The following is a 27,776-nucleotide window of genomic DNA, read 5'->3' as shown; positions in this document are numbered from 1 at the left end:
AGCTGACAGAGTCAGTAGCAGGTTCCAGTGGTCTGGGTCAGTATTCCCTCCTGTAGCTGATGTGGAAAGACAGTCTGTCCTCCTCACTGGAAGTTGTTTTTGATCTGACGGTCAATCTTATCGTCCCAGGTGAGTCTGTCAGGGGGCGGAGCTTTGACACACCACCACAGACCTGTTGCAAAGTACAAACACATACAAAGGATTAAGAGGTGGTCTAAATTTAGAGAAAATAATCAATTTGAAGAGATCGCTGTGAATATTTGTATGGGTTGTATGGGTGTTTGGGTTCATAATGATGAAACACATTATATAAACATATTATAAGACGCTACAGGGCAAACAACTTTTTAAAGCGTATTTTTATTTCATTACTCGTCACTATTCTTGAGTTATGTAACTGTTGTTACATAACTCTGTTTGTGGGACCAGGGGGGGCTGGAGGTAAGGGGGAAAAAACTAAAACAAATTGTGTACTTTTGACATATAATGGCTCTTAGATACATGTGTACTTGTCAAGATCAAAATTGTATGTACAAATATATTTACACATACATGCACCTTCAGACACAAACTATGCCTAAACCTAACCTTAAAATCACAGAAACTATGCCTAAACTTAACCTTAAACTCACAGAAACTATGCCTAAACTTAACCTTAAACTCACATAAACTATGTCCAAACCTAACCTTAAACTCACAGAAACTGTGCCTAAACCTAACCTCAACCTCACAGAAACTATGCCTAAACCTAACCTTAAACTCACAGAAACTATGCCCAAACTATTACCTCAAACCCATCCGAGGCACCACTTTGGGAAAAGAGGCCTTATGTAAATCTTCCTGTTTATTTTACTCTTTGACGAACAGCGTCTTAAAATGTCAGATTCTGGCTGTGACAGTTATTTTACATAAAGTGTTGTTCAGGTTCAGACTAGAAAATAACTCTCAATATGTCTTATGTGGTTCAATAATTCAAAACTTGGTATGCCTACATATAATTCATCTCATCTGCTTTTTATTACAATTGACTTGAATTACTTGTAACAGATTATTTTTGTTTAATTGCAACTAAGTAAAACTAAAGTCTTCCACCACTGAACAAACTACAGGGTAGGTAGAATGAGATAAATATGTGCCACTTTAATAACAGTTACAATTACTGACATTTGAATGGGCTTGTTACTAATTAAATCATGTTAAAATTGCCAACAAATTCAGAAGATTATAAGGTTTATTGTCATATGATATTCTCTTACCTGTAACTTAGGATCCTACTCCAATGTTTTCTCAGAAGGTCCTGTGAAGAAGAGTGCAGCCTGAAAGTTGAACTGAAATAATAACAGTTGCTTGTCTCTGTGTGTCTCTGTGTTCTGTGGTCTGTCTGACTCTGAGCACTGACTGAGCAAGACAGTGTGTGTGTTGTGTTGATGTAAGAGTATAAGTAGTAGCACCTCCCTTTTGTCTTGGAGTGGAGACACACCTCCTCCCACCTCCTCTCAGCTCTCCTCCAATTAACTGCAGTCAGGGCCATTTCAATGTGAAAGGCTCATAACAAAAGCCACCTTGATGATGATGATGGGCCATCATCAGAGAAACATTGACATAGACACAGGTTTCAATGCTAAACTGCTAAACACATGAGATGCACCAAACACATTTATTTACATTCCCTTCAATATCCAGTGCAACATGTTATGCAGATATTATACATCTGTGTGAACAGGGCCGAAATTGTATCACATTTGACTTGCAATTTGTTTGTACTATTGCACTCTTCTCCTTTAATAAATAATCCAGAATAAAACTCACAACAATAAAATATAAATGCACAATAAAGTGCTGGGTGCGTAATTACTGTGAGTCCTATCTGAACTAATTGTTTGTCGACTACGCCACTTTTGTTATAGAGGGAAGTCCCCTTTGAATACACTTTAACTTCTTCTTCAGGCTTTCACAGGTTCGAGGTTAACTGGTAAGTTTCAATACTTTTGGTTTTGAGAATACAACACTGGCATGAGAATATCCCTTTAAGAAACTGGACACGAATACAGTGTATCAAAAAAGGTAAGTCATATTTATTGGGTCCCTAATACATTGGCTTCTGTGCCTTAAAAACAATCAAATAAACACTATACTAATAAAACCTATATAAACATACAAAACACAATTAATCTACACAACAACTATAAAATAAATTATAAAGTTGTGCAAATTACGCGGGGCTTAATCACAAGGGTTCCTTAGCATGGGGGGTTTCTGTGCAACAAATACTTTTCAAGTAAAGTGCTGTGCCAATAAAGTGCTTCAAGATACTCAACACGGTTTGTTCAGGGGTAATGCTGCATGTCCATATATGGGGGTAAGATGGGAAAAGGGTTTGAGGCCAGTCGTCTTCGTCTTCTCTCTTCTTTCTCTCCGCCTGCAATTATAGAGATCTAGACCAGTTCACTGTGCATTTACACGATACATTTGCGTTGTCTCAGGCAGTGGTTATACAGGGATTCAACGTTGCTTGTTCGAATACTCACTCGCCAGCCAGGTTTTTACACCTGGCGCTGAGTTGGTTGCGTATGCAACGTTATCGCCACTTTCCAGTCTCAGCGCTCCTTATATGGTCTGGTCTCACTCGTCTCTCATATGGTCTGGTCTCACTCGCCTCTTCCTCCCCTTCGGTTCGATCGCTTTCTCCTCTCGGTTTCTCCTTTGAATGTAGGCACACCTCGGCTTCCAAACTCCTAGGTGGCTGGTATGTCTACTTCATCGATGCACTCCTCTACTCCGTGTCTCGGCACAACCTTCCCCTCTGCTGTCCTTCTCCTCACTGACGCCTCTGTCACTTGGGTGCTCTGTTCTCTCTTTCAAACGGTCCCGCCTCCGCTTTTGTACCTGCCAAACCACACCTCCCTCTTCTTTCATTTGTCCGTGGTGACAGTCTGTCTGGGGACATTGGCCATGACCGTGGCCTTGGGCGTGACCGCGTGACTGCCGCTCTGCCACTCAATGTCTCTCAATACATGTGACCAGGGGATCATGGGGAAAACAATTATAAACAATACAGTGCGTAATAATAATTGGTACAAAAATAATAAGATGGTGGGGTTAAATGAGGCAATTATACACATTAAGCACCAATAAAAACAAATTACAAAAGTTTTAAGAACCCCTCATTTCACCCATGTCACATTCCCCCCTACTTTTTCGTTGGCAGTCCCTGGCAACTGGTTCTAAACGTCATGCCCGTACCTCTCAGGTGGCTGTCCTTGGTTCGCTCTTCCAGAGCGCCGCGGACCTTCAGGTTCCCTAGGACCGGGGAAAAACCCTACATAAGGCGGCCATATTGGTCCCACCGGTTCGGCTACTGGGGCAGGTTCGGGGCTCTCCATCGGTGACCTGGGGGCTATACACACTTTTAATGCATTCCTATGGATCGTTCTATCTCGCCCTCCTTTTTCAGGTCGGATCCTGTATACTAGGCCCGCATCCCCCACCCTCTCCAATACCACAAAAGGTTCTGGGTCCCACCATGGGCCCAGTTTACCTTGTCCCTGTCGGTTCCGGTTTCGTACCCACACCCTCTCTCCAGGTAACAATGGTGGCATACCGGCTCGGCGGTCATAGACCTGTTTACGCTGTCCTGCTATATGCACCATTTTTTTCTCGGCTGTCCTATACGCTGTGGCCATTCGTTTCTGGTGATCTTGCACCCAATCTCCCACTCCCATTCGATTTTGTGACAACGGTACTCCTAATGCTACATCTACCGGACGCCTCAGGTGGCGACCAAACATTAAGTACGCAGGCGCATAACCTGTCGCACCATGTTCAGTATTGTTATAAGCGTGTACTAACTCAGGTAAGTGTTCATTCCATCTGCCTTGGCGATCAGTATCTAGAGAGCGCAACATGTTTAACAGTGTTTGATTAAACCTCTCCACCCCCCCATTACCAGCTGGGTGGTAAGGGGTGGTGCGACTCTTAGTAATACCGTATGTATGACACAATTGCTGCATTAATTCGGATTCAAAATTCGGGCCTCGGTCCGAATGGAAACGAGCCGGGCAACCGAATGGCTGAATAATATGTGTCCAAAGCGCACGGACAGTCGTGGGCGCAGTTTGGTCACGCGTTGGAATAGCCCAACTGTACCTGGTGAATAAATCGGTTGCTACAAGAATATTCTGCCATGCGTCATTCGGCCTACCTAATGTGAGAAAATCAATAGCCACTACCTCCATAGGATACGATACTTCGAATGGCTGTAAGGGGGCCCTGGGCTCTATCCTGTCTTTCAGTAGGCTGCAGGCAACACAACCTCGCTGGAACTGTCGCACCGCCCCCTCCATGCCCGGCCAGTAGAACCGGCGCCGAAGCTGCGCCAAAGTCCGGTCCACTCCGGCGTGTGCCGAGGCCTCATGGAGTCCTTTCCACACCTCCTCTCGTCGCGCCCCTGGACAAACAAGCTGTAAGTAACATTCTTGTGTATGCTGATCAATCACTTGCCTATACAACACATTGTCTCTGATGCGCAACCGGTCCCACTGTCGTAACATTTGCCTGGCTTCCCGTGACCAACTCCTCTTCTCCATAAGGGTAGGCAGTTTCCTCCGCTCTACGCAACTCTTCACCATCTGGATGTCCGGATCTCGATCCTGTGTTCCCCGCCACTCAGCTCCAGCCCACCCGTCCTCTCTCTCCACCGGTGCCAACTCCACTACGGCCACTCCTACAGGTTGAACAGGGAACCTAGACAGGGCATCTGCGTTCGCATTGCTTTTTCCAGGTCGGTACTTTATATCATAGGTGAATGATGCTAGCTGGGCTGCCCAGCGCTGTTCCACCGCGCCTAGTCGAGCTGTTTGAAGATGCGCAACAGGATTGTTATCTGTATAAATCGTAAAATGAGCGCCAGTTAAGTAATCTTTAAATTTTTCGGTCACTGCCCATTTAAGTGCCAAGAGTTCTAATTTAAAGGAGCTATAATTTGCATCATTTTGTTCGGTAGGGTGTAGACTTCGGCTGGCGTAGGCGATTACTCGCTCCTGGCCATCTTGGACCTGTGCCAGAACGGCGCCGAGCCCGCGGCCACTCGCATCAGTATACACTACAAACGGTCGGTCATAATCTGCATAAGCCAGTATTGGAGCCTGCGTAAGGGCAGTTTTAAGAGCATCAAACGAGTTTTGGCATTCAGGGGACCACTCTATTTTACACTGATGGGACTTCACATCATTCGGGACTCCGATCAACAAACTATTTAACGGCCTAGCTATGGCAGCAAATGAGGACACGAAGCGGCGATAATAACCAGCCAGACCTAGAAAAGCGCGGACCTCGCGGACAGTCGAGGGTGGGGTCCAGTCTCTTACCGCAGCCAACTTTTCAGGGTCCGGGCGCACTCCCTCTTTGTCTACAACGTGGCCCAAGAACTTTACCTCCGGTTGGAGAAGCTTGCATTTATCGAGGCGCAGTTTCAATCCGTGTCTCCACAGCCGCTCGAAAACCTGGTCAAGGTGCTGCATGTGAGAGGAAAAGTCAGGTGAATATACAATAATGTCATCGAGGTACACTAATAATGACTCTGTCACCTGGCCACTCAAGCATCGCTGCATTAATCTTTGGAAGGTCGCGGGGGCGTTACATAAACCGAACGGCATACGTTGGAACTCGAACAGTCCTAAAGGGGTGGTAAACGCTGTCTTTTCTCGATCCCGAGGGTCCATACCCACCTGCCAATAACCGCTGGCCAGGTCGAGTGTGGAGAACCACTGAGCCTTGGTCAGGCTTGTTAAAGTCTCTTCAATCCGAGGTAAAGGGAAGGCATCTTTGTGCGTCACGGCATTCAGTTTACGGTAGTCGACACAGAAACGCCAGCTGCCATCTTTCTTCTTCACCAGGACAATGGGCGCTGCCCAGGGACTGCAACTCTCTTTTATCACTCCCTTGTCCAGCATGTCACTCAATAAGGTCTTCATTTCTCTATACATGGAGGGCGGCAGCGGTCGGTGCCTCTCGCGGATGGGTGCCGCGTCTCCAGTTGGTATTTGGTGTTGCACCACGTCCGTCTGCCCAAAATCTTCATTATGGACTGCAAACACCTTCTTCCATTTACACATCATCGCATGCAGCTCTTCTCTCTGCTGGTCAGGTAGGTCATCTCGCCGGGTCAACGCCTCCATCTCCTCAGGTAAGGTCTTCACGGGTCCCTCGTCTTCGATGCTCACCAGGGACACTTCCACGGCTCCGTCGGTTCCTAGGGACAGGTTCAGGTCTCGTCGTCCACGGACGTCGGCCTCCTCCACTGGATATAGCTTCCCTAACTTTTGATGTCTGCCCACGGTCACGCTATACGCGTGGGGGTTGCAGATGCGCACGGGGACTCGGCCATTACGCACGGTGACCAACGCTCGGGCCACTCCCAGATCAGTTCCTTCCGGCATGGCCTCCATCAGGGCCTCGTATTCGGCTCCATTTGGACCTTTCCAGGCACGGCCCCATACTACTAACTCACTGCGGCCGGGGACTCGGATTCTCCGTCGGCCGACAGGCCACACATAGCCCAATGCTCCGTCTTCGTGGGTCACTGCCTCCACTCTCCTACAGGCGGCGAATGCTTTTTTCCATGGTGTCCTCTCCTGTTGGCATGGAAACACAGACCTCCCAGAGAGTTTAAATAATGCATGCCACACTGCGTGGACTACGTTCATCCCAATGATCAGCGGCTCAATACAATGTTCATCTTTTACAATTACGATTCCTCTTCCCGGTATTTCCAGTCCTTCTAATTCTAAATCGAATATGGCATAGCCAGAATAGGGTAGATCAAGGCCGTTTGCTGCCCGTAGGCTAAACACCAGAGGCCCATTTTCCATTTTATCTTGCGAGAACTTTTCGTTAAACAAACTCTGCTGCATCAATGTGACTTGAGACCCCGTATCTAATAAACCCCTCATTCGGACTCCCCCCATTGTTATCCCAATTGTCGGACATTCCCCCACAAACACTTCATTGGCCCTTAACTTTTTTTGTGAACGTTGCACCTCTGCCCCCCGGACCTCGGCGACAGGGCGTACTAGTTTAACTGACTTCGGTCGGATCTACAGAATCTCGCTATATGACCCGCCTGTCTACACTGGCTACATATCGGCCTACCTCCTTCATCCCATTCGTAGCGCTGAGAGGCCGTATACCGTCGCTCAGGTGGCGGTGGAGTGCGCGCTCGTGCGTCATTGGTGCCAGTGCGGAGGAGCGGTCTGATTTCTTTCATGAGTTCCTGCGTGAATCCTTGCATTTGAGTTTTTACGTCGTCCATGATTTCCTGTTTTAATTTTTCTCTCCAAGCAGGGTCCTGAGAAGGGTAGGGGACAGAAATAGGATTAACAGCGTGGCACGTTATTTCAGTAGTTCCATGTTCAGCAGCTAACAGGTAGGCTTCTTCGCGTAAAGCAGCAAAATCTTCATCTGGGTGTCGTCGAGCATATATTTTTAAGGCTTGGCCCAGGGGGCCCTCAGCTAAACCCATAACAAACTGATCACGAAGAATGGCTTCGGAGGGAGCGGTGCTTGGGTCGTGCTGCCGCAGCCCACAAAACAGCTCTCTAAGTCTCAGGGTGTAAGTTTGTACATTCTCTCCTGCGCGCTGTGCGCACCGATAGAATAGTGAGCGCATTTCCGCGACAGAGACAGTTTCTTTATATAAAGCATCTAAGTATTTAAAAACTTTTGCCACTGTGTCGCGTTCGCCCTCCTCAACCACACTAATCTGCCGTTTAGCTTCGTTGGTTAGCGTTTTAATTATAATAGCAACTTTCCTGATTTCTGGTAGTTCCTGGGTACTTAATAATCCTCTAATCTGGTCTTTCCATTCCCTATATTTACTCTCGCCTTCTGTTCCACCAAAGGTGGGTAACCATGGGGCACCGGGATACACCGCCATCATCATCATTCTGAATCCGTAAAGCAAAAAACAAAAAGCAACAAAAACAACAAAACAGTACAGTTTCTCTTAAGGGTATTCTCATGTGTTTGTTCTCAACCAGTCCTGCCGCCAACGCCAAATATGTGAACAGGGCCGAAATTGTATCACATTTGACTTGCAATTTGTTTGTACTATTGCACTCTTCTCCTTTAATAAATAATCCAGAATAAAACTCACAACAATAAAATATAAATGCACAATAAAGTGCTGGGTGCGTAATTACTGTGAGTCCTATCTGAACTAATTGTTTGTCGACTACGCCACTTTTGTTATAGAGGGAAGTCCCCTTTGAATACACTTTAACTTCTTCTTCAGGCTTTCACAGGTTCGAGGTTAACTGGTAAGTTTCAATACTTTTGGTTTTGAGAATACAACACTGGCATGAGAATATCCCTTTAAGAAACTGGACACGAATACAGTGTATCAAAAAAGGTAAGTCATATTTATTGGGTCCCTAATACATTGGCTTCTGTGCCTTAAAAACAATCAAATAAACACTATACTAATAAAACCTATATAAACATACAAAACACAATTAATCTACACAACAACTATAAAATAAATTATAAAGTTGTGCAAATTACGCGGGGCTTAATCACAAGGGTTCCTTAGCATGGGGGGTTTCTGTGCAACAAATACTTTTCAAGTAAAGTGCTGTGCCAATAAAGTGCTTCAAGATACTCAACACGGTTTGTTCAGGGGTAATGCTGCATGTCCATATATGGGGGTAAGATGGGAAAAGGGTTTGAGGCCAGTCGTCTTCGTCTTCTCTCTTCTTTCTCTCCGCCTGCAATTATAGAGATCTAGACCAGTTCACTGTGCATTTACACGATACATTTGCGTTGTCTCAGGCAGTGGTTATACAGGGATTCAACGTTGCTTGTTCGAATACTCACTCGCCAGCCAGGTTTTTACACCTGGCGCTGAGTTGGTTGCGTATGCAACGTTATCGCCACTTTCCAGTCTCAGCGCTCCTTATATGGTCTGGTCTCACTCGTCTCTCATATGGTCTGGTCTCACTCGCCTCTTCCTCCCCTTCGGTTCGATCGCTTTCTCCTCTCGGTTTCTCCTTTGAATGTAGGCACACCTCGGCTTCCAAACTCCTAGGTGGCTGGTATGTCTACTTCATCGATGCACTCCTCTACTCCGTGTCTCGGCACAACCTTCCCCTCTGCTGTCCTTCTCCTCACTGACGCCTCTGTCACTTGGGTGCTCTGTTCTCTCTTTCAAACGGTCCCGCCTCCGCTTTTGTACCTGCCAAACCACACCTCCCTCTTCTTTCATTTGTCCGTGGTGACAGTCTGTCTGGGGACATTGGCCATGACCGTGGCCTTGGGCGTGACCGCGTGACTGCCGCTCTGCCACTCAATGTCTCTCAATACATGTGACCAGGGGATCATGGGGAAAACAATTATAAACAATACAGTGCGTAATAATAATTGGTACAAAAATAATAAGATGGTGGGGTTAAATGAGGCAATTATACACATTAAGCACCAATAAAAACAAATTACAAAAGTTTTAAGAACCCCTCATTTCACCCTTGTCACATCTGCATACTATATTGTTCCTGAGGTACACTATACATGTTTATATATTCATAAAGACATATAAAGACATACAACATACATACAAGATCATAAATACTAGGTGCAGTAAAAGTATATTTATAGAAAAACATTGGGGTGTCATTTATTTAGGCAAGCTAGAAGACTTGTCTAGGTCCAGTTGCAAATTCCAGACAGGCGCTCTTTCATGGTGGTTTTGAAGGAGGGTAGGAAGCCACACTCTTTGATGGCTGTTGGTAGAGCATTCCACATTCATTATACTATTATGCCACCACAATAGTAGAATGAATTCATCCCCAAGTTTGTGCCGAATCTGGGGGAATGAGATCCGTGGAGCTCCCTCTAGTGTACTCTTTCCTCTACCCTGAGCCATCCCACCCTAGCATATAATGAGCAGGGGTTAGTATTCATTTTATCTGACCCTTCCTATACCCATTTATAACTCAATTTTTAACATGTCAGATTCATCAAAAACACCCTTCCTTGGTTCTGGTGACTCATCCTGACCTCCTAATAAGTGAGATGACCTTTTTCATTTATTGAATTTAAAATTTGCATTGCACCCCCCCCCATAAAACAAATATTACAAATAAATGAAACAAATGAAACAAGTAATTGAAAAAACATGGTCTCCTGACTGACGTTACAATGGGTTTGTATAGGAAGGGGTCTGTCTGATAAAATGAATATGAAACATCTAAATACTGAATCAAGCAACTTAAAAACTGTCCGGAGTGCTCACAAAAGCCTGATAGTCGATAAAATTACCCATTTTTTTGGGGAAAGTGAAATATTCCTTTAAACTGGTTGCCTACTTGTCCATCCACATGTAAACAATGTGTCAATAAAGCCTATGTCTGAACTGGAATGAGAGTCTCTATGTCACCTGTATAAATAAATGATACATTAATAACAAGAAAAAAACAAATAGTATATCAGTGGTTCTCATTGTGAGGTTTTAGGACACTCTTCACCATCCATTCACATAAATACTGTATAACTGGAGAATGTACAAGAATTGCTATTTGAACAGAATTTCTATTTTCTGGACAGAATTCTTGAACAGAATTTCCTCAAACTGAGGGTCCTTGGAATGAGAGAGTTCTTAGTCTTAGAGAATGACTGTAGCTCAACAACCCACAGTCTAGATACTATAGAGTGTAAATTGGGGGATACTTGGAGACAATGACACACCCAAAGTGTGTAGATGATCTATCTGTGCTGTACTGAGTGGGCCATCTGCATTTAAAATGCAAATAAGACAACAATAACTGTGTGTGTGTGTGTGTGTGTGTGTGTGTGTGTGTGTGTGTGTGTGTGTGTGTGTGTGTGTGTGTGTGTGTGTGTGTGTGTGTGTGAGCAGAGATCATGTAGGTATACAGTACACTGTATACAGTATACTCATTATGCAGAATGTATGTTTTGTAATAATAAATATAAATACATACATACAGTGGGATTGAAAGCACAATATTCACCTCTGAGATTTAGAGAAGTAGATCTAGCCTACTGTATATAGAACTGAAAATGTAAATACTCAAGGTACCTCAATATTGTACTTGAATACTAGCCTCACATAGCCATTCGTCTGGTCCCAGACTACATACAGTACTTAGTAAATTCAGTTACTAGCTACTCCACTACACTACACTTTATAAAAATGCAATCGTGCAGATTCAGAGATTATTATTGTCAGTAAGTCTGCCATAACAACATGATAAAAGTGAATTTCTGTGCCATTGATTTTTGTGAAAGCCATTGATTATATACTGACAGGACAAGCATTGTGTTTATTTCTACAGAACTGGGACAACACTATGGTTTGTTTTCACACTTAGATCCAGCCTTGATACAAGACTGTGACAGTAGACAACACTGTAACACTGCATGTCATGTCTACTATTAGCAATACCTGCTGTCTACAAGTAGCATGTCTACAAGAAACATGACCATTCACACTGTTTAAATCTCACATTGTTCTTGTACAGCGTTCTAGGTTGATAGTAGAGTCAAGAGTGACATCTAGTGTATGTTGTACCTAACCAGTGCATCTGAGTGAGAATAAAGTGAATCTGAATCTATGTTACACCCACAGTTATATTGATATGGGGGCCGTGATTACATGCAAAATACACACTAAAACATGTATATTGTTCTATTCAAATGATATTGAATCGTGTCTCAAAACAGTCTCCATAAACTGGACATCAGAACATTAACACTTTATATGAGCTGATTGACACTGAACTGTGTGACTCATATACTTGTTAATATTACATCCACATGAGTTTAGCTTGAATGTATTTACTTAGCCTTGCTGCTCTGAGTTCATAGCTAAATCACCATGGAAGGATTCCATATTGTTCCATTATTATATCATAATGTTCTAATGTTTCATTATTATATCATAATGTTCTAATGTTTCATTATTATATCATAATGTTCTAATGTTCCATTATTATATCGTAATGTTCTAATGTTTCATTGTTATATCATAATGTTCCATTAACCATCTATGGAGCAGCTCCAGCATGTGTCTCTTGGTGACATCATCACTAGTCTTGTCACTCTGCCTTTCATCTTAAGACAATTAAAACTGATCTGTACAATATTAATCTCTCAAGAACAGATTCTGACCTGCGGTGGACAATATCAGAAACAGAGTTTCTGAGTTTGCTGTTTTTCATTTTCTGTGGGGTCTGGCTACGCGAGACTAGTACAATATAGAAATAAATAATGTCAACTCTTTTAAAGTGAACTTTAACAGTAGCAACAGGACATATTGATATATTTCTGCTGTGTTTTCTGGTAAGTCAGTTAGTTGTTTTAGTCACTTGGTCCTTGATTGAACGTTGTCAACTTTTTCAACAGCTAATAAATGAATTTGAATGGTGACATGAAGTTCTGCCTGTGGCCAAGTTGACACCAAAGTCTTGTCTGTCACTAGGCAGATCAGAACGTAATATGAATAAGTCATATCTGAATACAGAATGTACTCGAATTATGAATTACTAAATGTGTAACAAAATGTAGGCTATTTATCAAAGTTAAATGCGCTGCATAATCAGTTTGAAAAGTACAAATGTCTTTGTTTGATAAAAAAATAAAATAATGTGATGTTACTGACAGTCATTATAGAGGCGGGATAACATCAAGGGAATTAGTTTTACTCAAGATATAGTATTTTACAATAAAACGTATTTAACCTGGATAGTCAACATATTTGTTGGAAATATTAACTCTTTAGGTAACGTTCAGTGACTCAGACAGGACAACACAGAAACGCTCAGGCAAGAATTCAGAGTTCACAAGATTTAATCCATATTAAAGTCAAGGATCAGAACAGAACAAAAAGTGAAGACTAATGTAGCTGTCAGGGAACAGGCAGAGAATCACAACCTGATAATTAGTCGCTCTGGAGCTAAATGCCTAAATTATAAATGGTAAAGGTTGTATTTCTGAGGAAATCAGAAGATATGACTTTGCTGAGCCCTGAAATACCTTTTGTATGTAAAACATGAATGCTTGCACATTAATCAGGCATTCTGCATAATAAGACAAATAGCCATTCCATTAATCTTACAGTTGGATCTTATCAGAGCCAATGTGCAGTACTTAAAACCCATGAAGAGTAGTGGACAGTAACTAAGTACATTTACTCTTAAACCATTGAACAGTAGTGGACAGTAACTAAGTACATTTACACTTAAACCATTGAACAGTAGTGGACAGTAACTATGAATATTAACTCACACTGGGGTCCTTCCGTGGAAGTCACAGAGAGAGTCCAATTATATTATTATTTTGAGAACAGCCATGTTTTTAGGTCAGATTTAAATTAGGTTGGGGAATCATTATGGTTTGTTTCTTGTGACATCTTCAAAGTCATTTTTCTAGTGGATGGGGTCCCTGTCACCAGATATTTTAAGATGGGGATCCACGGCCAAATACACATCAATTTGGGGGTCCTCGACATGAAAAGGTTTGAGAACCAATGCTTTAGGAAACACTTGTTAATGTGACTGTCATTGACCACAACATAATCACATATTCTGCTAAACTGAGTAATATATTCCCCCTTATAGACTCATCATCATCTCATCATGTCTAACTGCATTGTTCCACAGTTACACTGATCTTCCCAGGTAACATCTTCAGAGGGACAGTATTATCATAACTGCTAATGAATGGAAAGAGTGTGTCAGTGAAAGTATGTGTGAAGGTGTGTATGTGTGTGTTAGTATCAGGATCAGAGAAGGACAGCTTTCCTTCATTCCAGTCCAGCTGGACTCTGATCCTCTGAGGATTCTGCTTCAGTGAGAGAACAGTGTCTGACCCTGATGATGAGCGTTCTGCGTATTCACCTTCATCTAACCATATTGCCCAGAATTGAGCCCCTCTGGCAGCATTGGCTCCCTTCCTCTGGTAAGACTCTGCTAACATACCCACTTCCCAGTTTGTAATGTCTCCAACCTCAACATCCCAGCTGTGAGTCCCTGAGTTAAAGCCCTCAGAACCCAGGACATAGCCACTGCGGTCAAACCTCTCTGGGTTATCAGGAAGCTGCTGTTCCTCTCCACCTATCACACTGGTCAGATCATCAGACAGGGTGTATTCTGGATGGGCAGTGTTGGGGTCCAGAATGACAGGAGTGTAGGAGACAATGTCCTTCATCTTGTTCCAGACTCTGAAGGTCAGGTTGCTCAGGTGTTTGGCCACGTCTATCAAAGCCCCTGAGACCAGCTGTGGGTCCTGCAGTGTGAACTGGACTCTTTCCATTGTAGTCTTGTAGTTCTGCAGGAATGAGATGTGTTCAGCTCTCAGCTCCTCCACTATGGCTTTGATGTTGTTTGAAAGGCTTGATATGTCTCTGTTCAGGACCTTAATCTTCTTTTTCATCATCTGACTCTTCTGATGCTCTTCATCCCTCAGTGCAGTGATGCTGGCCTCCTCTTCCTTGTGTAGAAACTGATGAAACGTCTTAAACTGTTCCTTAATCTGCCTCTCTGTGTGTCGGGCCTGGACCTTAATGTGTTTTGCTGTTTGGTTAATGTTCTTTTTAACTTTATTTAAGGCCTCCAGTTTCTCCTGTAAAGTCTTCAGTGATTTTTGGACTTCCTCCTCGTGATCCAGAGCAGCTTCATCGATGGGTCTGAAACTGTGGTTGGTGTGTTTTTTTGAATCTCGACACACAAGACACACTGGCTGTTGACATCCCAGACAAAACAGTTTGAGTTTCTCAGCATGCAGACTGCAGATATCCTCAGACCCTGATGAAGTTCTCTTACGTTTTGAAGCTCTCCGTCTCTCCTGTATGAAGGCCTCACACAGGTTCTTCAGAGCCAGGTTACGGGGTAGATGATCTGTTGAATGTATTTCCTTACAAACTGGACATTCCTTTATTTCCTTCTGTCTCCACCATTCTTGCAGACAAGCGTTACAGAAGCTGTGGCTACATGACAGTACAACAGGATCTTTAAAGATGTCACGACACACAGTACAGGAAAAATCCTCTTCTGGAAGAGATGACATGGAAGCCATTAGTCTCCGAGTGAAGCTACAAACACTCTGCTCAATACAGGAAGTCAGTCAGTGATGGTAACACTTCCTCCTCTAGAATGTTCCCTGAAGTTTGCTTTCACTGTGAATCGTGGTTGTTGTTAGTCCATTCAGCTGACAGAGTCAGCAGCAGGTTCCAGTGGTCTGGGTCAGTATTCCCTCCTGTAGCTGATGTGGAAAGACAGTCAGTCCTCCTCACTGGAAGTTGTTTTTGATCTGACGGTCAATCTTATCGTCCCAGGTGAGTCTGTCAGGGGGCGGAGCTTTGACACACCACCACAGACCTGTTGCAAAGTACAAACACACACAGAGGATTAAGAGGTGGTCTAAATTTAGAGAAGTTAAATTTGAATGGATCACTGTGAATATTTCTGTGTATGGGTTCAAAATAATGAAACATTTTGTTAAATTAAATATGCTACATGGTAAACAACTTTTTAAAACGTATTTGTATTTCATTACTTGCCACTATTCTTGAGTTATGTAACTGTTTCTTTTTACATTCTCTGTTTGTGAGACGGGGGGGGGGGCTGGAGGTAAGGGAAAAACACTAAAACAAAAGGTGTACTTTTGACATATAATGGCTTTTAGATACTTGTGTACTCAAAATCAAAATTGTATGTACAAATATAATGTACACATACATGCACCTTCAGACACAAACTACGCCTAAACCTCACCTTAAACTCACAGAAACTATGCCTAAACCTAACCTTAAACTCACAGAAACTATGCATAAATCTAACCTTAAACTCACAGAAACTATGCCTAAACCTAACCTCACAGAAAATATGCCCAAACTATTACCTCAAACCAAGCCCAAGCCCGAGGCAACACTTTTGGAAAAGAGGCCTTATGTAAATATTCCTGTTTATTACTCTTTGACGAACAGCGTCTTAAAATGAAATGATTCTCGCTGTGACAGTTATTTTACATAAAGTGTTGTTCAGGTTCAGACTAGAACATAACTCTCAATATGTCTTTTTTGGTTCAATATGACTTGTGTCAAAACTTGGTAGGCCTACATAGAATTTATAGTCTCATCTGCTTTTTATTACAATTGACTTTAATTACTTAAACAGATTAGTTTTGTTTAATTGCAACTAAGTAAAACTAAAGTCTTCCATCACTGAACAGACGACATGGTAGGTAGAATGAGTGAAATATGTGCCACTTTAACGGTTACAATTACTGGCATTTGAATGGGCTTGTTACTAATTAAATCATGTGAAAATTGAAGATTATAAGGTTTATTGTCATATTATATTCTCTTACCTGTAACTTAGGATCCTACTCCAATGTTTTCTCAGAAGGTCCTGTGAAGAAGAGTGCAGCCTGAAAGTTGAACTGAAATAATAACGGTTGCTTGTCTCTGTGTGTCTCTGTGTTCTGTGGTCTGTCTGACTCTGAGCACTGACTGAGCAGGACAGTGTGTGTGTTGTGTTGATGTAGGAGTATAAGTAGTAGCACCTCCCTTTTGTCTTGGAGTGGAGACACACCTCCTCCCACCTCCTCTCAGCTCTCCTCCAATTAACTGCAGTCAGGTCCATTTCAATGTGAAAGGCTCATCACAAAAGACACCTTGATGATGATGATGGGTCATCATCAGATAAACATTTACATAGACACAAGTTTATTTGTGTCCTTTGCTTCATTAACATGTTGAATGTTTTTCTTTGCCAAAGAAAGCAAACCCAGAGTTGTCAGTATTAATGATTGATAAAGTTCTTAGCTGTGCAATACAATTGTCATTTTAGATAATAAAAAGGTTAGCCGAGTGTGAATCTAATACCATTTTTATTTATATAAGTTGCTGGACATTACATTTTTTCCATTTTAGAAAACAGGCAGAATGCTTTTGGAACAGTAGCATATTGATGGCAAGTAATTTTCTTACATTCATAATTGCACCATTTTACAATCGATAGCTACTCACTTGTAGTCATTTTCACAGTAGTAGCCTAACTGTATTGATATAATGTTTTCATACTTTGCATAGTCAAGTCGGTTTCAAACATTTTCATGTCTAGGACAATTGATTTGATTAGCTGTGGACCCTATTTGAAAAGTGTTTTTGTCCCAGGATCCCCCATATGATTTGTGTTGTTCAAACGTTCTAAGATTATTCCATATATTTCACAGATGTTCACAATTCTTCTTTTTCTGTGAAGATAGCCAATCTACAAGCTCAAAACAAGTCACATCACAATGCTTTCTGGACTTGTAGATCAGCTATTTTCTAAGCTTATCTGCACGGCACACAGAACTGGGGAATGTTACTTTACTTTTTAAATGTGGATGAGTTTAAGTCCTGATCTGCTAAACACATGAGATGCACCAAACACATTTATTTACATTCCCTTCAATATCCAGTGCAACATGTTGTGCAGATATTATAAATCTGCAGACTATATTGCCACCTGAGGTACACGCTATATATATGTTCATGTTTGTATATTCAATTCATCAAGACATATAAAGACATACAACATACATACAAGATCATAAGTACTAGGAGCAGCAAAAGTATATTTACATAAAAACAGTGGGGGGGGGGGGGGGCATTTCTTTAGGCAAGCTAGAAGTCTTGTTTACGTTCCAGTTGCAAATTCCAGACATGTTTTCTTTTATGGTGGTTTTGAAGGGGGATAGGAAGACACACTCTTTGATGGCTGTTGGTAGAGCATTCCACATTCATTCTACTATTATGCCACCATAACAGTAGAATGAATTAATCCCCTTGTTTGTGCCAAATCTGGGGGGAATGAGAGCTGTGGAGCTCCCTCTGGTGTTCTCTTTCCTCTGCCCTGAGCCATCCCACCCTAGCATATAATGAGCAGGGGTTAGGTGAGTCCTATATGTGTGGGTTTAGAAGTAACCTGATCAGTTAGTTTTGATAGGTCTGAAGTTGTGTTTTTAATGCCTTTGAGGTGCTAGAGCACCATGAGGTGCATGCAGAGTCAAAATTACATTGGATGAGTGCTCCAGCTAGTGTCCTCAGAGCATTAACTGACCAACGAGGAGACCCTGCCCAAACATCTAGTTCTTTGGTTGACTTTCTTGATCTGTTGCCATTTTTTCACTGGAAATACTGTTCTCTAAAATGCAACCCAGGTTTAAAAGTTTTTTTTCAACCTGCACTTTGTCCTCGTCCGAGACCAGGAGCGAACAAATACAATTTGCCATATTAGACTGGTTTCCTACTTGTCCTTCCACATGTCATGTAAACAGTGTCTATAAGCTATACGTCTGAACTGGGTGTCTTGAGAATGAGTCTCAATGAGATCACCTGTATAAACAAATGATACATTAATAAAAAAATACAAATAATGTATCAGTTCTCAATGTGAGGTTTGACACATTTTAACAACACAAATCTTGTATGGAGGTCACTGTTTTCAGATGGGGGTCTTACATTAACTCCCCTCACACCTGAATGCAAATCACATCGTGCACATGATTCTACATTCACTCAAACTGTAAACTCTGACTGGGGAGGCAGTCTGGTAGATACAGTAGGTGTGGGGTATTGTTTAGAGTCTAATGATCATTACAATGTCCTGATAATTAAAACATAAATAAAGGTTGTTATGTACATGGACAATAACAATATGTTGGAAATGTTGTATTTTGATGTGGTGTCATAATCAAACATATTGTTGATATGGCACACTGACTATTAAGACAATAAAAACATGGCACTTCATGTCAAAAAGGTTGCTGACCCCTGCTATACAGTGTCACCACCAAGGTTCTCAAGAAACTACAGTATGTACAAAACTCTGCTGCCCGCCTGCTCATCAGAACCCCATCCAGGGACCACATCACACCAGTCCTCTGTGAACCTCCACTGGCTCCCAGTCAAGCACATAATAGATTATAAAATACTAATCCTCTAATACTAATACCTCTCTGAACTCCTCCAACGCCACGCCCCCCCCTGCTCCCTCAGGTCGGGTGATGCCAACCTCCTGGACATCCCCAGAACAAAGAAACCAACCTGGGGTGACGGGGCCTTCTTGGTGGGCCCCATGGAACTCACTACCACCTCACATCAAAGCTGCCTTCCGACCTTCAGCCTTTCAGACTAGCATTCCCTACCTAATCCCTCTTTTTTTTTTACCGTTTTAACTTTTTAATCTCGTTTTTTCTTAATAAACGTTTGAATTTAATTTTCCGTTTTGTAAATCGACTTTGAGTACTAAGTAAAGCAATACATTGTGTATATATATTATCATTATAATGCTAGTCTTCCTTTATGCATCCTTTATACATTATGATGCAGTACAAAACACAAACACTCTAAATGTTGAAAATGATTGTAATTACATTAATTATGTATGATTTTTTTTCTTCAAATACAAAATAATACACAGCAGTTTTAGTCACAGACATCATGCTCTCACACCCTGCAGTAAGACTAGAATCACACATGCATCCACTACCTCACTATAAAAACAACCATGACTTCAGATCATGTTTCTATGGTCAGACTTTAATTAGGAATGCAGTCCCATTACACATCAGAAAAGGATACTCTCCTGTCTCATTTAAGAGACTGAATGAAAAGAAAAACAGCTGACAGGACAGTTCAGCGAGTATGAAGACCCAAAAATAAAAACACAAAACAAAAATAACAGCTTTGACTCACTGTATTTAAACTTTCAGTTGATTATATTGTTTTCCATCCATGTCCTTCCTTCTCCTTATATATCCCTTTGAGTGTATTCATCCTTTTCACTAATTCTTTGGTACCACAGGACAAAGTCAAGTAAATCAGTCATTTTTAGTAAAAGTAAAAGTCAACACATATTGGTGTTGTGTTCCTTGTATAATAGATCAAATGAACATTTTGATGACATCACAGATCAGAGAAAAAATGATCACACCCTGTGTGAAGGTAGCGGCGCCTTTGATGAGTTTTGTCATCAATATGTGTTTATAATGTGTTTATTGCCACGTGTCACGTGAAGCTTGAACAATCACTTGTTGACGTAGTCAGGTATAGAGCGGCTAGCGCCACTAAAAACAGAGTTTTCATTGTTATCCCGTTAAATAGAGATTTAAATGTATCGAGATAACAATGAAAACTAATTTCTATAGGTTTTAAAGAAAAAGCCCCATAGGATAAAAATCACTGCTTGAGGACAGTGCTTCTCAAAGTGGGGTCCGGGGACCCCCAGGGGTCCTTGGGGGGGTTCCAGGGGGTATAGTTAATAAAGCATCACAATCATTTTAACCACTTTATCCATTTATATGTTGGATATTCAAAAATAGCAGATGTACAAGCTAACAGCTTGTACATCTACTATTTTTGAAATTGTTGGAAAAATATAGAAAATGTTTTGAATAATTCCGCATTGTTTTAACATAAATCTTCTATGGGATGGGGGTCCCCGCCCGGCACAAAATATACACAGCTGGGCCTTAAGATGGGGGTCCGTGGCCAAACACATTTGGGGGTCCTTGACATGAAAGGGTTTTGAGAACCACAGCGTTATAAAACACTTGTCAATGTTACTGTCATTGACCACAACACAATCATATAGATTATATGAGTAATATCCTCCTTTAAAGACTCTCAATGTCTTATCATCATGTCTAACTGCACACAGTTACACTTATCTTCCCAGGTAAAATCTTCAGAGGAACAGTATAATCACGATTGCAAATGTATGGAAAGAGTGTGTGAAGGTGTGTATGTGTGTGTTAGTATCAGGATCAGAGAATGACAGCTTTCCTTCATTCCCGTCCAGCTGGACTCTGATCCTCTGAGGATTCTGCTTCAATGAGAGATCAGTGATTGGCCCTGATGAGGAGTGTGCTGTGTATATACCTTCCTGTGAATCTATATTCCACATTTGACCCCCTCTGTCTCCCTTCCTCTGGTAAGACTCTGTTAACACACCCACGTTCCAGTCTGCATTGTCTCCAACCTCAACATCCCAGCTGTAAGTCCCTGCCATATGATCCTGTACCTAGCCTGTAGACCTGTTCGCAATTTGGTGTTAGGGGAATTTCTCACCTGAACTGAGTCAGTGGGTCCCTAGACATGAAAAATCACGGAGGTGCTTGTCCGCCAGAGTGGCACGAATGGCGCAATGGCCAAATCAAAAATGGCCACCATCAGCTATGATGAAAATCCAACTTTCTTGTTTCTGAATGTATAAACAAATGTAATACCTCCATTTTGACTAATTAGGGTGTGTGGAATTAAGATTTGATATTGTTATGACCTTTTTGGGTGATTTTGACCTTGAAAGGTCATGGTCAAGGTCATGTTGCTATTCCAAAGGCATTGGCCATAACTTGGCCATTGTTAGGAGTAAAAACAGGTGCAATAAGTCTATTTCAACTAATTCTGACATTTAGAATTCATTTCTGATATTGTTTTGACCATTAAGGATCATCTTGTCATTGAAATATAAATATCAATGTCATTATTCAATAACTCGATTTGTTTCTTTAGTCACTTTTATTGTATTTCTTTCATAATTATTTGTTTTATTTATAACAAAAGACATGAACATGAAAAATATAACAATTCTAAATATCCCCCTTTAACTTTTATTTGATTTGGGTGCTTTAATTAGAAAATAAGACGAGATAAGAAAATAAAAGTGATATACAAATAAAATCATATCTTTTTGTTACAATTTCTCTTACAGTGCACCATATATGTGTGCATGCTGGTTAGTGTGATGGGTTTTTACATGAAGGATTTTCCAGTTTTCCATGGCAGAATATGATGCACGGAACTCCAGCAGCACGGCAGCCACATCGCCGAGTGTCGCACTTGCCTGCACACTTGCATACTCGGTGGTAAGGGCTTCAGACATTTTGATGGCAGTAGAGTACCAAAGTGCTCCTCCCATCCATGTGGCTCTAATCTTGCCTCAGGTTCCTTGGCTGTCGCAAGCAGGTGACAAGTCCTATGCACCAGAAAAGCACCATGTTTGATGTGACCTCTGATCACACTACTTGTGGGAGGGATAGCATCAATTCCAGCGCTGGCACTGGTATAGCTTTCCCTGAGGTCATCAAAAGTCTCAGCAGTTGTACTTGACCTGGCCCCTGTCCGGACACGTACCAAGTACTTCTCTGCCAACGATGTGTCTTGTTCTGTCAAGGTGTCTGCCTCTCCAAAGTTTGTTAAATATTGTACTGGGTCAGAAGCCATAGCTGCATGTTTGGTCCCCACCTTGCTCATGCAGTCTTCTCCTCATTCAGGATATGCACCTTGATAACTGTCTTGGCTAGTGGTGCTCCACGATGAGAGACTGCTTGATGCAGTGGAAGCATGCGCTGCTTCTCACCAGTGCCATACTGCTACCAGATCTCCTTCACCCCCAGTGCTTGGAAGTATGGGGTGTAGTATAGCAGTAATGCGAAGGTGTCTATATCATTGGAGACTATGACAACTCTCTTGCTCTGTTTTACACGAACACACCACTCCAAATGCACCACCAATCTGTTCTCAGCCCCCTAAATCCAGTTCAATAGGTCTGGGATCTTTTCACCACCAGCCGCCTTTGCTGGGAGCACCTCATCTTCAGAGATAACAGAGCTGACAATGATGGTAGCATTGCCACAGGCTTGACTGGCTTGACTGCACACCACATCCCAAACTAGCAGTTGGAGATTGCACTTGTTCTGCTCAGACGCCCATAACTTGTCAAGTTGCTGAGGGATGGGTGTGTCTCTGTTCATGCCAATGATGTCGATTCCTGTTCTTGAGTCTGTGTGCCGCGTGCGCTCCCCTTCCTTTAGAGACATCTCAATGTAGGAATCGAGTATGAGATGGATGAACCCTGGCTCTTGGCAGAGGGATAATGTTGAACTGATGATGGCATTGATGACAGCACCTAAAGTAGGGAATCGTGCAAGTGGCATCTGCCACATTTTCAACATGAAATCTACCACAACATGAGTGGCAAGAGTAGACTTTGGACTCCATTGGGTGAGGTCAAGTTCAGGCTCAATCTCACTGACACGTTTTGACTTGTTGACATGAGCTGGAAGGTCACCATCAAACAGGGGAGATGCTGAGAGCTTATCATGAGTAAGTATCTGCCGGATGTTCATGCCCCGCTCCTTAGCAATGTCCATACTCCTATGTGCCTCGGCCATGTCTTTGGATGAGACTAACTTCTGCTCCTTCAGAATGGTTGTTGGCGTCTTCAGCGGTTGCTCGTTGAACTGAGGTAACTTCCACTTTGGTATGGTTGAGCTCATTTTCTTGGTCTTCTCAACTAACCTCTCATGTAGACAATTGAGCAGGCGTGGAGTGACCCCTCGGTCAACTGCTTGCTTTGTGAGGAGATTGTGCTGTGGCACAGGCACATTGACCATCATTGAGTATGGATTCTGATGCTCTAGCACGAAGTCCAGCAGCTTCGCCACATTCCGGTTGAATGTAAGGCGGCGAGTGGTACTCAGTGCATGCTGGAGATGGCATTCTGTATCTTTCATGGTGTGGTTGTTGGTGAGAAAGTTGAGGACATTGGTGATTGACCCAATCTCGTGGAACAAGAGCTCGAACTCTGCCACAGAATTTGTATTGTGTGTGGCTCCTACTACAGAGTGACCTCCTGGACCCGTCGACACTCGCTGAATGGTCTGCTCAACCTTCATGTCACCTCCTACAGCCCAGACCCAGCCTGAGCGATCCCGAATAACCCACTGGCCTATAGAGAAGCGCCGATAGAGCTCAGGATGTGTGAACTCTAGCATCTTGATTTGTTCAAGATACCATGAGCCATGACGCAGGTAGTTTTTGCAATCACATTCTGCAAAGATTGGCATAGAGTCCGCATGTAGATTCCAGTTTTCTTCTCTTTCGGAGACTACAGCATCACTTTTATTCCTACATGGTCTTGTTTGCTAATTTCAACACCCAATTAAAATAAAAGTTAAACAGAGATGTTTAGAATTGTTATTTTTCTCATGTACATGTCTTTTGCTGTAAATAAAACAAATTATTATGAAAAAGAATACAATAAAAGGGATAGTAAAGTACAAAATCGTAATTGAATTATTGAAAAATGACATTGACATTGATATTTCAATGACAAGATGATCCTTAATGGTCAAAACAATATCAGAAATGAATTCTAAATGTCAGAATTAGTTGAAATAGACTTATTGCACCTGTTTTTACTCCTAACAATGGCCAAGTTATGGCCAATGTCTTTGGAATAGCAAAATGACCTTGAACATGACCTTTCAAGGTCAAAATCACCCAAAAAGGTCATAACAATATCAAAAATGAATTCCACACACCCCAATTAGTCAAAATGGAGGTATTACATTTGTTTATACATTCAGAAACAAAAAAGTTGGATTTTCATCATAGCCGATGGCGGCCATTTTTGATTTGGCCATTGCGCCATTCGTGCCACTTTGGCGAACAAGCACCTCCGGGATTTTTCATGTCTAGGGACCCACTGACTCAGTTCAGGTGAGAAATTCCCCTAACACCAAATTGCGAACAGGTCTACAGAACAGGTACTGGACTAATAGCCAAAGAACCCAGGACAAAGCCATAGTGGTCAAACCTCTCTGGGTTGTCAGGAAGCTTCTGTCTTTCTCCATGTCTCACACTGGTCAGATCATCAGACAGGATGTATTCTGGATGGGCAGTGTTGGGGTCCAGAATGACAGGAGTGTAGGAGACAATGTCCTTCATCTTGTTCCAGACTCTGAAGGTCAGGTTGTTCAGGTGTTTGGTCATGTCTATCAGTGATCCTGAGACCAGCTGTGGGTCCTGCAGTGTGAACTGGACTCTTTCCATTGTGGTCTTGTAGTTCTGCAGGAATGAGATGTGTTCAGCTCTCAGCTCCTCCTCTATGGCTCTGATGTTGTTTGAAAGGGTTAATATGTCTCTGTTCAGACCCTCAATCTTCTCCTTTATCATCAGACTCTTCTGCTGTTCTTCCTCCTTCAGTGCAGTGATGCTGGCCTCCTCTTCCTCTTGTAGAAACTGGTGAAGCTTCTTAAACTGTTCCTCAATCTGCCTCTCTGTGTGCTGGGCCTGGACCTTAATGTGTTTTGCTGTTCGGTCACTTTGCCTTTTAACTTGATTAAAGACCTTCAGTTTCTCATATAAAGGCTTCAGTGATTTCTGGACTTCCTCCTTGTGATCCAGAGCAGCTTCATCGATGGGTCTGAAACGGTGGTTGGTGTGTTTTTTAGAATCTCGACACACAAGACACACTGGCTGTTGACATTCCAGACAGAACAGTTTGAGTTTCTCAGCATGTAGACTGCAGATATCCTCAGACCCTGATGAAGTTCTCTTACGTTTTGAAGCTCTCTGTCTCTCCTGTATGAAGGCCTCACACAGGTTCTTCAGAGCCAGGTTACGGGGTAGATGATCTGTTGAATGTATTTCCTTACAAACTGGACATTCATTTATTCTCTTCTCTCTCCACCATTCTTGCAGACAAGCTTTACAGAAGCTGTGGCTACATGACAGGAGAACAGGATCTTTAAAGGTATCACGACACACAGGACAGGAAAAATCCTCTTCTGGAAGAGATGACATGGAAGCCATTTAGTCTCAGAGTGAAAATACACTCTGCTCAATACAGGAAGTCAGTCAGTCAGTGATGGTAACACTTCCTCCTCTAGAATGTTCCCTGAGTCAGCAGCAGGTTCCAGTGGTCTGGGTCAGTATTCCCTCCTGTAGCTGATGTGGAAAGACTGTCCTCCTCACTGGAAGTTGTGTACAAACACACACAGAGGATTAAGAGGTGGTCTACCTAATTTAGAGAAAATAAAGATCACTGGGGATATTTGAATGTGTATGGGTTCATAATGATGAAACATATTGTTAAATTAAAGACGCTACTTTTAAACATATTTTTTATTTCATTCCTCGTCACTATTATTGAGTTATGTAACTGTTTTGTGGGACCAGGGGGGCTGGAGGTAAGGGAAAAAACTAAAACAAAGGTGTACTTTTGACATATAATGACTTTTAGATACATGTGTATATATATATTTATATTTACACATACATGCACCTTCAGACACAAACTATGCCTAATTCTAACCTTAAACTCACACAAACTATGCCTAAACCTAACCTTAAACGCACACAAACTATGCCTAAACCTAACCTTAAACTCACACAAACTATGCCTAAACCTAACCTTAAACTCACACAAACTATGCCTAAACCTAACCTTAAACTCACATAAACTATGCCCAAACTATTACCTCAAACCAAGCCCATCCAAGGCAGCAAAAGAGGCCTTATGTAAATCTTCCTGATATTTTACTCTTTGACTCTCTGAACTCCTCCAACGCCACGCCCCCCCCTGCTCCCTCAGGTCGGGTGATGCCAACCTCCTGGACATCCCCAGAACAAAGAAACCAACCTGGGGTGACGGGGCCTTCTTGGTGGGCCCCATGGAACTCACTACCACCTCACATCAAAGCTGCCTTCCGACCTTCAGCCTTTCAGACTAGCATTCCCTACCTAATCCCTCTTTTTTTTTTACCGTTTTAACTTTTTAATCTCGTTTTTTCTTAATAAACGTTTGAATTTAATTTTCCGTTTTGTAAATCGACTTTGAGTACTAAGTAAAGCAATACATTGTGTATATATATTATCATTATAATGCTAGTCTTCCTTTATGCATCCTTTATACATTATGATGCAGTACAAAACACAAACACTCTAAATGTTGAAAATGATTGTAATTACATTAATTATGTATGATTTTTTTTCTTCAAATACAAAATAATACACAGCAGTTTTAGTCACAGACATCATGCTCTCACACCCTGCAGTAAGACTAGAATCACACATGCATCCACTACCTCACTATAAAAACAACCATGACTTCAGATCATGTTTCTATGGTCAGACTTTAATTAGGAATGCAGTCCCATTACACATCAGAAAAGGATACTCTCCTGTCTCATTTAAGAGACTGAATGAAAAGAAAAACAGCTGACAGGACAGTTCAGCGAGTATGAAGACCCAAAAATAAAAACACAAAACAAAAATAACAGCTTTGACTCACTGTATTTAAACTTTCAGTTGATTATATTGTTTTCCATCCATGTCCTTCCTTCTCCTTATATATCCCTTTGAGTGTATTCATCCTTTTCACTAATTCTTTGGTACCACAGGACAAAGTCAAGTAAATCAGTCATTTTTAGTAAAAGTAAAAGTCAACACATATTGGTGTTGTGTTCCTTGTATAATAGATCAAATGAACATTTTGATGACATCACAGATCAGAGAAAAAATGATCACACCCTGTGTGAAGGTAGCGGCGCCTTTGATGAGTTTTGTCATCAATATGTGTTTATAATGTGTTTATTGCCACGTGTCACGTGAAGCTTGACCAATCACTTGTTGACGTAGTCAGGTATAGAGCGGCTAGCGCCACTAAAAACAGAGTTTTCATTGTTATCCCGTTAAATAGAGATTTAAATGTATCGAGATAACAATGAAAACTAATTTCTATAGGTTTTAAAGAAAAAGCCCCATAGGATAAAAATCACTGCTTGAGGACAGTGCTTCTCAAAGTGGGGTCCGGGGACCCCCAGGGGTCCTTGGGGGGGTTCCAGGGGGTATAGTTAATAAAGCATCACAATCATTTTAACCACTTTATCCATTTATATGTTGGATATTCAAAAATAGCAGATGTACAAGC

General features: G+C 42.0%; 1 protein-coding gene across 1 annotated transcript; it reads right to left on the bottom strand.

Moving 5' to 3' along the window:
- Positions 1 to 83: 83 nt before the first annotated feature.
- On the bottom strand, positions 84 to 25,657 carry LOC311063039 (uncharacterized protein; the record flags this gene model as incomplete). Its single annotated transcript, XM_084082254.1, has 4 exons — positions 84 to 172; positions 13,656 to 15,111; positions 22,648 to 23,891; positions 24,634 to 25,657. The coding sequence occupies 4 exons, from the start codon at positions 25,655 to 25,657 to the stop codon at positions 84 to 86; spliced, it is 3,813 nt and encodes a 1,270-aa protein (XP_083938380.1).
- Positions 25,658 to 27,776: the final 2,119 nt, after the last annotated feature.

The sequence above is a fragment of the Gymnoscopelus microlampas genome (genome assembly GCF_963454915.1).
Source record: "Gymnoscopelus microlampas genome assembly, chromosome: 16".
In the NCBI taxonomy this organism is placed as follows: Eukaryota; Metazoa; Chordata; class Actinopteri; order Myctophiformes; family Myctophidae; genus Gymnoscopelus; species Gymnoscopelus microlampas.
This window is presented reverse-complemented; position numbering and strand designations above follow the sequence as displayed.